Genomic DNA, 10,233 nt, shown 5'->3' with positions numbered 1-10,233 from the left:
TTCCTGAGAGTAATAGAGATCATTAATCATCACTGTAAGCTGCTCTGAAGCCTAGAGATGAAAAGTGCTCATTATTAATGCTATTAATTTCTAAGATACACATCTTCACTTGAACTGCCTAACATATAACTTGACTGTTGCATTGAGTCAGGGCTGGAAAAACTCTTTTTGGCAGAAGAATGGATTCCTAGAGGTAGAAAATTTTACAGAACTAGCTTCTAGTCTCACACGCGTCTAATCTGTATATTACTTTGGATTAAATTTCTATGTAAAATATTTGTCTGGGCCCAAAGTTTATACACTGTTTATTTTATTTCTTAGACTTTTTTATTTTTTAAATTACATTTTCCTATTTCTTTATTTAAATGGGACTTTAACTTTGTTTACAATTACAGATTTCCTTTTTGATTTCCCAGTCATGATTTAAAATAGCAAATGAATCTACAGACTGAAGGTAATGCATTGCTGTTCTTTCTTTCTTTCTCCTGTTGAAAACCAAAATGATCCAAAGAGAATTTATAATCTAATGAGAAGAGGAATCCACATGCACAAATCCAAACAAACTGTCTTTGATTTTCACGATTAAGATGCAGATAATAAGAGACTACTTCAGTAGCAGTCATCATGGATCAAATCATCACTGTTGTAGTGCCATCACCTTCAAATAGTTGTGCAGAAATCAGGGCTTGGTGGCTTAAATTCAGTGTTTGTTTCAGTGGTCGTTATCTTTAAGTTCTACATCTGTAAATTGTTTTGTAAAATTGTTAATTTTCTTTTTCCTCTCTCACCACTTATCCCCCCAGTGCAACGTTGCATGTAGATGCGCAGCCTTAATTGGTTTAGTTGCAAGAAGATAATCTTTTTTTCCTCCTTTCTCACTGTTGCCTGTTAGCTTAAAGGCTTTTTAGCTGAAGGTTGATAATTATCATTGAGAAGAAACTAGCACATCAGGAGTTCATTTTCCATCTTAGCACTTGTGGTGCTCCTTTGAACTCCTCTCACCAAACCTACGTTCCCACTCTGTCACTTTCCTCCCTCTGTCATAAAAAGGTCTCAGCAGCCGGAGGCCCCAGCCTTTGCTGGCGGGCAGGGCATTGCTTCTCCCAAGCGCTCCTCCAGCATGGACAAACTGCATGAGACGTTGATAAACATGGAAGATGCTTTGGGTTCGGAGCACTCTGTCTGCTTATCATCCTGGGACTGGAAAGGTGCCACTGGGGCTTTCGAGCTGCACCCCATCTCGTCTCCGCACAGCTTATCCCCGACACCCTCCTTCGAATCCTACTCCACGTCCCCTTGCCCGGTGGCGGCAGAGACCCCCTACGGCAGCGGCGGTGGCGGCAGCCTGGTGGGCTACAGCCTGGTGGACTTCCCCCCCGCCTACCTGCCCAGCCCTGGGCAGGCTCGGCTGCCCAAGGGCACCAAGGTGCGGATGTCTGCCCAGCGCAGGAGGAAGGCCAGCGAGAGGGAGAAGCTGCGGATGAGGACCCTGGCCGACGCGCTCCACACGCTGCGCAACTACCTGCCCCCCGTCTACAGCCAGAGGGGACAGCCCCTCACCAAAATACAAACCCTGAAGTACACCATCAAGTACATCAGCGAACTGACGGAGCTCCTCAACAGCGTCAAGCGGGTGTAGATGGCATGTGGAGCACCCGCCCCGGCACGCTCAGGGTCTTTACAAACAAAAAACCAGCAAGATTTCTTCCTTGCCAGAGTACACGGACACAGGGTGTAAGAGGAGGACGAAGCAAGGGAGGGAGAACGAGGGCCACCGTTGTACATAGGACACAATTCTGGAAGGTGATGTAGGATTACCTAAAAACCTGAGCTGCAGGTTACTGAGACAGAAGTTTTGAAGTTTTGCCTTTTTTCATGTCTTTTTTTTTTTTTTTTTTAATAATAAGCTTCTGAGAAATACTAAACCTAGTCTGATACAAAAGTAAAAAAAAAGCCAACTGATCTTCCTAGGATCTACATATCACTGTTCTGATTGATCTGTTTAATAAGGACAATAGTATCCAATACAAATCCATATGTTTTAAACTGAATTTTAAAAATGCAAATGACAACACTATAAGAATATTAAGTGTATTGATTTGTTGGCACTTTAATGCTAGGATGAGGAAGAACATGTATAGTTAGTTCAAGTATTGTCTATTTATCCACATTTCCACTGTATCTAAAAATCAAGAAACTAAACAATAGTGAGAACATCTTTCTCGTAAACAAATAAATATCAGTGTCATAGTCTGTATCTTGTATTATATATTTGATTGATAGATAAATAAAATCTAGCAGTGACCAATAAATATTGGAAATTAAATATAAGCAAACTGACATTGTATAGATAAATTGCTGACAAATACTATCTTTATTAATATATTTAGAAACATAATATTTCTGTATTTAATGTATAAAACCTCCTTGCTTCTGATAAATTATGGAAGATATTCATACATCAAATTGCTAGAACAAATAAGATTAAGCTGAGTTATCTTCCTTCTATCTAACATGAAATAAATTTATTCAGGTATTGGAAAGATGCAAAATTTTATCCTTCTCAAGGTGTAATGAAACCTAGGAGGTCTCTAGTAGCTGCAATGTCTCCTTATTAAAAGGTATTGGATCAGCTGTTTCCTACAGCTAGTAACAGTTTTGTAAAACACAGACACACACACAAAACCCTTCAAAAATGAAAGAAATGAGGACATAGCCTTAATTACTTTGACTTTCATCTGATAGGTATCACACAGGTGTCACCAGAACCACTAGAAATATGGGTTGCTTTGTAAATCTCACTGCAGACTGATTCATAAGACTTGGCTGTGCTGAAGCCAGCAACAGGGAGAGAGGAGCAAAATCCCAGGCTGAGTTGTGTGGTGCTAATTAGGCGAGATTAACCTTTTCTCCACGGGGAAATGTAAGGCACAGAGAGAGCAGCAGCCAGGAGGTAACAGGCTGGTCTCACCGGGATGGATAGATCAACATGTCTGTGTGGGGCAATGATTTAGGATCATGGATACATCCTGTAGCAGATGCATGCCATAGCAGAGCACCACAAAGCTAAAATTTTATTGCATCCGACTCTTTTTTTCTTTCCCTCTTTCTGTTTATTTGGAAGGAAATACAATTGCCTTTATACATTTTTTTTCTCCAAAGTTCAGCCTAAGATGACTCAGTGCTCTTCTCATGTGGTATGTGTGGATTGGAGCAATCACCATGAAATCCATCAGTGTCTCAAAAAAGCAGCTACATTCAGATTTATGCAGGTAGCACAGTCACCCAAGATGTAATCACATGTAAGCATGTCCCATATGCTTCTGTTGTTTTAACCCATGTTAGATTTCTCACAAGCTTTAGTGTTTCAGCAAAAATACAAATAGAATATTTTTTAAGCCCTACAAAACTGTCAAACTAGAGAAAATTTTATGCACATAAAAGATGTCAGCACAAATGTCAGCATAGCATTCCTCAGTATAAATCTGTGCAGTTGATCCAGATTTGAGCAGATAGAGAGCCACAGAGGCAAGGGCAGTCTGGATTATGTTTCCTCAAGGGACTGAAACTGCACATTGCCTGTGGGATCTTGCACAGAACTATAACTGAGCTTGATTCCACATCCTTTCTCAGACGTTCATGGTCACTAACAACTGCAAAGGGGTTCTTGCTCACTAGCCCAGCAAATCACCAGCAGATGCACAGGCAGAGCGCTCTGCCATTCTGTGATGTTAAAGACCATCATCGTTCACAAGTATAGTGTTTGGTTATATTGTCTATGCTTGGGAAGACGTGTAACCTTGTTCCTTAATTCTTCCACACCTGCAACTACAGATAGTGAATATACTTTTGAACTCTTTAGCTAGGGAAGGCTATAGGGTCATGGTTAAAACAGAGGAGCAAAGAGTTAGAAGTATCTACTTTTGTTACCAATCTTTCTATGACCATGGCTGGTCAGCATTGCTGCCTCAGTTTACCCACCTACAAATGAAAACTCTGATAGCTAATGGTTTCAGAAGGCTGCTGTTCATAGACAGAACTAAGTAACGCTGTATGCACAGGAGATACCCCACAGATCTGAGAAGCAGCTCAGGGTCAGCATTTCTCACCACCCCAGAGAAAGGGGCAGGCAAAGGCTATGAATGTGCTAGGCTATAGCTTGTTAGGTGGCTGCAGAGTTCCTCTGTCTCCCTAAAAGTCCAAGGTGGAGCAACAGCTCTAAGCAACCACAAAGGCAAGGCTTTGTGTTTAGAGGGACACTTTACTGCTTCTGTGCCAGTGAACCAGACCTTGCCTGTGCCTACTTCCTAGCCCCAGAACTCCAGTAGCCACTGCCATACCTTTAAATAGTTTGAGATCCATCATAATGTTTGTACTCTTGCACTACTTAATTTGGTCGATTCCCTTTCAGGGAATCTCTCCTTCCACCTGCATGTGAGTGGGGAAAAAAGCAACTGAGGCACACAAGTAGGAGGTGGAGGTAGGTTCAGCACCTGGCTGTGGCTTGGCTTGTCCTAGGATCTGTCAGGTTTGTTCCTCCATTCACAGAAAGAAAGGAATTCTTTCTCTGCCTGACATTGAGCATCTCTCTAAACCCCTCCCTTTATAATTCTTCACCTTGACAGAGACATTTCACTGATTTCAGAGGAAGTAATCCAAATTATTATATTCTTGATGGCAGAAGTCCTGTGGCTACTAAATACTGGATTTCATTTGTTTTTGAATAGAACTGAAGACAGGCAAGGTTCTTCCTCTTTTTTTCTTTCCTTTACCCCCAGAAATTTAGATATATAATTGGTGTGAAAGAAACCAAGTTAAGTCCCACAGTTGAGGGAATGAGATCTAACCCCCAGGACTGAACTCCAGGTCCATAAAGCTAAACTGAATTCCAACAGCAATGCCATAATAATCCATAAAACAGAAGTCTAAGAGTACAACATCAGTCTGAAAGTGGCATAAGTCACAAAAGTAGAGGACATCTTTAATATACAATCATCTTCTCTTAATGCAATGTGTTAAAAAATCTACATGGGAATAAAACTAAAGCAGCAGCCCAACAGTCACTGGAAGTTCATGGCTGAGGAATTAAATTACATTCTGCTTACGGGTAGAATTGTTTACTCTATGGGTCAAGAAAGAGATACAGGAGAGCAAACTGGGGTTAGCTCCAATTAAATCAACACTTCTGGCCCCAGTGTCTCCCCCTTTACAGGTTAGAACAGCACTGAAATTCCTCACTAATGTGGAGAACAGAACACAGGTACTAAAAAAGAAACCACCACCACCACAACATTGTTTTCCACTACATACACAATTTTCTCATACAAGAAACTGTTACATGAAATCATACTTCATGAATGATAACAGTCATAATGCTGAAAGGGCAGCAGGTTAGTGCTAAAAACCTAAATGTAGAAAGGAGAAAGAACATCATAAGATCTTGTACAGAAACAGTTAATTGAAGCCTATTTTAGAATTTTAGGAAAAGCCCCAAGATACAGAAAACTGGCAATCTGATTGAACTAGTGGTCCTCCACTCTCAGTTTACTGACTGGATGATTACACCATCCTGCTGCTCCCAGTCAGTTGCTGTACACTATGAATAGTTATTTTGCCTTTTAACAAATGCTCACAGACAATAAATAAACAATACACCCCACTCCCTCCCCCCAGAAAGAAAAACCCACCACAAAGTCTCAAGCCAAAGAGAAACAGCCCAGACCATGCATATGCTCTACCTGCCCAAAGGCACTGGAGAGCCGTGCAGTGATGCAGGCTAGAGGCAAGAGAAAAGATGTGTGAGGGGCACCAAATCAGAGACGAGATGGCTTGGAGCCCCCAGCTGCACTCCTGAGCAGCTCTCTCTGTTTGACTCTGCTCTGGATGAATCGCTGAAGGGGGACCAACTGTGATCACAGGCAGAATCCTTGAAGTTTCAGAAGGCAGAGAAAAGAGGGTCTTTTCCCCCATAGTCATCCTAATCCTTTTATTAGGGAAGAACAAGGTAGGGAAGAGCAGGGAGTTTCATATAATGGATTTTATGTAAGTTAACTCCTTGGGTGCCATCGGCCTGGCAGTTGGTGCTGCTGGAAGAAGTTGATGCTGCTATCAACAGTATGAGAATACGCTCTGGATTTCTCCTCATACCTCAGAGACCAGAGGCTGTTCTGGTGCTGCTAGAAGTATATGATACTGCTTTATTTCACAGAAGACACACCGATGGAAAGGAAGAATCCTACTAGACAGGCTATTGGACCAGGATAGAGTTCTGCTCTCCAGGGCAGGCTTTCCATCTGAATTCAGCAGTGACAACTTCTGTCCCTACCCTATAAAAACAGTGCAGAGGTGTGTTGCCTGCCAGCAGAAGTAATACCCAGGTAAACACCCTGAAGACAGCAAGAAGGTCAAGTTCCGGCATACTGTGGGGACAATAGTCCCCAGTGGTTAAAGATCACACATGGAAGTAGGTCCCCAGGCAAGCTCTGGCTGTGTGAGCAGAGCTCACCCCCCACTCCCCATAGCAGAGGGGAGCCAGGGGCCACCCACCGGGCTTTGAAATTCTATGCTGAGGAGCACCACATAGGTGCCAAGAGGTTTTATGGTTACACATTTGGGCTACACATAGGTGTGCTTGGGGGGAAGAAAGCTGCCTGCTTTACTCCAGCCAGTTCATTGGGGGAGCTGCTTATCTGGTAGCTCCCACAGCTCCACAGCTCTTCTGCCTAGGGATGCCAGGGGCCATCCCTCCAGCTCTGCATGCCAGTAGCTAAAAAAAACCAACCCCAAACCAAACCAAACACCACCAAAAAACCCCCCCCAAACAAACCCACAACATTATACATCATGTACACCAGCTTCTAAGGAGTAAGTACCTGACTTTTGTTCCCCAATTTATTTGCTATGCAACCATAAGTGCTATTAGAGCATTTAACAGATTGGAAAAACTTAGCTGTGGAGAAAAGTCCCAGCTCCCAATAAAGTAGTTTGTCTTTAATGAGCTATAGAAGTTGGGTCCATCTGAACCCCCCCCCCCGACCAAGCCCCTGACTTTTTTGCTTCTTTACAAAGCAACCTGAGCCTAGGCTTGCTCTTTTATTTATGCACCACATATTGTAAGAAGGCCAATTCAGCTTACTTCTGCTTTAAAGCATTTATTTCAAAGCACGTGCCTGTCTGGGATTTGGGGACCTAGCTAACACTGTGTTTAGGTGTTTCTGGACTTGCATGCACAAACAGAAACAGCATTTATACGGTAGTGACCAGCTGAAGACTCAAATAGACCTGTGGCAAAAGCCAAATCTTGAACCAAAAGCTTCCCAAATAATTAGATCATTGTCAGAACATGTTTTCCTCTAGATATAGGTACATAGCATTTACTTTTTTATTGAAGACACCAAGATTTAAAACAAAAAGCAAAGCAATATATCAAAAAGGAAGTTAATTGGGCCAGTAAATGTAAATGCCAGTTTTCTTAATTTCAATATTCATAGTAAGTTGTTGCTGTTTTAACTCGTTTAAACAGTACATAGCTTTAAAATACTAGCCGTGTCATTGAATACAGCCTATAGTAAAAGTGAGAGCTCTGTGTAGTAGCGCCAGTGAGGCTAGTTGTAGCACTGACTTACCACCATTTATTTGAAGTGGAAATAACTGTCTGCAGTACACTTCTGTTATTGTTCCTATTTTCCTATAAAAACAAATCACACCAGACTTCTCCTTTCCCTTAGACTTTTATCATTCACCTGTTGAAATTGCAGAAGACATTAAGCATAAACAAAGAAGATTGATCTGCTTTCAACTTGTGTTAACAGGGATATAAAAATAACATCCCAAATACCAGGGAGAAAAGCATGTGGTCATAAAATATCCACTTAAAAGGCAAAGAGGTGTTGATACAACACTTGAAGAGCATTTTTTCCCCCTTTTTTTATATATTTATAACTAGGAAGGCAGTTCCTGAATTTTAGTTTAAACAGACACCTCTGAGGTGGAGAGAGTATTAGTGTCATGTCTTCTAAAGATTTTACTGATATTCAAATGGGTTTTGAGTCTCACATACTGTTGGAAAATCTGACAAGCAGCTTCATATAAATCCTAATCCAACCATGGAGGAGAATCTCCTTGAATTTTCCCACATATTAAAAAGATAAAGGAACCATCTTATCTATTAACATTTGATATTTTGCAAAATGGCACAAAGCAGAGCTTTTAGAAGAGCTGAAAAGTAGAGCCACGGTTTACCTGCACATCATCTTGCTTTACAACACTAAACCCCCACCAAGATAAAGACTCTCGAGATATTAACTAATTTTATGAAAACAAATTAAGGCACCTTAGATGAGATTGTAAATAACAGATTCCTATTCTTAAGTGATGCTGTCCTCAAATTTTGGTTTGAAGAAAGGAATCAAACCTGAGAAGCCACAATTTAGACTGAGTTAACAGTACTGAAATAGGCTGCCCTAACTCATGCTTGGTTCTCAAAGCAGTCCCTAGTTGCTATGTTTTTCCCCACACACAGCTGTAGTAGGGAAGAAGATGTCTCAGCCTCCCCAAGGCAGCCTACGCTGTACTGGTAGAGCACTGTCATGGCAGGTGAAGATTGTTACTCACCTATCTGGGAAAGACACTGCACAAAAGTCTCATTCCTTGGGAGATACTCAGCACGATGAGGACACACACCATACCACTTAAAGTGCCCACACTCATGTCCTGTTAGGTGCAAAACCCTAGCAGCAGGTGTGTCCTTTGATTTTGCAATAGATTGTGCCTGTAGACTGAGGAATGACTAGTACTTAACCCACTGGGTTACCATTGGGTAAAGCACTAAGCATGAAGTCACTGACTTCTCCTCAAGTCTGTCAGCCTCCTATGTTCCGCATTTCCCTTTTATTCCCATGCTGATATATTTACATTTCATTTCTCAATATCACTTCTCCATGGCTTTAATCTTCACCTATCACAAGAGTAACAAAATAAGAGTCCTTTAGCACAGTAGACTCCTCTAACAGAAAACCGTCTTGATGCGCAGCTACAGACTTGACATGTCCCTCATCATGAAGCCCACACAGATTTTTCCAGAAACTACAGTAAAAGACACCTACTACAGATATGCTTAGCAGGCAACTGAAAGACAGACAAGACTTATAAACATGAGCTTGTAATTATAGCACAAACTGTTTAGTGGGATCTCTGTACAGGTATTGTAGCAAGAGTTACAGTCTTTTACATACCATGCTTTTTCATAAAGTGCAAAGAGATTCACAGAGTAGTTTCTTAATTAAGTTAGCCTTCACAGACATTCCTGTAGTATAATCCTATTTAATATAAAGTTTAAAAGCAGACACCCATTATTGTATCTTTAGCCCTAAGGGATAATAATTCATGCTGAGCAATAGATTTCCTTAGAACAGGAAAGTACAATATTGAATCTGAACTGTTTACACATCATTGTTCAGATGCAAAGAAGAAATCAATAAATTTTCCTCTTATTAAAAAGAAAAAAAAAAAGACATCATTATGATCTCACAGGAGCTCCTAAGCATCATGTTCTCTATCATGTCATCCTTAATACTTTGTAGATAGAGTCCATGTATTATTGTTACTACTACTTCAAGTCTTCACTAAAAGGTTTTTTCCCATTTAGGCTGACAGCTTACTCAGCGAAGCAATCACTGATGCTACCTGTGAGCAATTTCCTCTCACCTAGGGAAGACAACTTGACATTGCAGATCCACAACACTCCTGTAAGTTACACAGTTTACAGTTTTTCTGTCAATAGCCACTATAGGATCAAGTATGTTCCTCCCCATCTTGCGTCAGAAAACCACTTTCTTTTACTGACATGAAGTTCCCTGCAATCATTTGTTCACATGGAAGCTTTAAAAAAAAAAAAAGCTTAAAGTGATTTACAATTGACTTCACACCTGTTGTCACCTTCCTGCCCCTATCCCAAACCAGATGCTCCCAAGTGTAAAGTGCCTGGACACAAGACATGTTAGCTGAGTGGACTAGGACAAATGCAAGATACAAAAGAACTAAGAGCTTAACACCGTGGAGGAACACAAGAGAGAAACACACTGATTTAACTTAAAGACAAAGATACACCTATACTGGTTAGCTGACACTTTCTCAGTAAACATCATCAATGTATTTTCCCCATAGGTATTTTCAAGATGTCTTTACTTGTAAGTCTGGACAGGCTGTTCCTGCTTAGGCCACCTAACTGCAACT

At 41.1% G+C, this 10,233-nt stretch overlaps 1 protein-coding gene across 1 annotated transcript; it reads left to right on the top strand.

Moving 5' to 3' along the window:
- Positions 1-1,120: 1,120 nt before the first annotated feature.
- Positions 1,121-1,639, top strand: MSGN1 (mesogenin 1). Its single transcript, XM_074921995.1, has one exon. The coding sequence runs from the start codon at positions 1,121-1,123 to the stop codon at positions 1,637-1,639; it is 519 nt and encodes a 172-aa protein (XP_074778096.1).
- The last annotated feature ends 8,594 nt before the right edge of the window (positions 1,640-10,233 follow it).

Source organism: Athene noctua, chromosome 1 (genome assembly GCF_965140245.1).
Source record: "Athene noctua chromosome 1, bAthNoc1.hap1.1, whole genome shotgun sequence".
NCBI lineage: Eukaryota > Metazoa > Chordata > Aves > Strigiformes > Strigidae > Athene > Athene noctua.
Note: the sequence above shows the minus strand (reverse complement) of the source record. Positions and strands in the feature narration are given on the sequence as shown.

Bases quoted from the DNA above. Each gene is read 5' to 3' on its own strand.
- MSGN1 (XM_074921995.1), top strand. From the start codon at position 1,121: ATGGACAAACTGCATGAGACGTTGATAAACATGGAAGATGCTTTGGGT.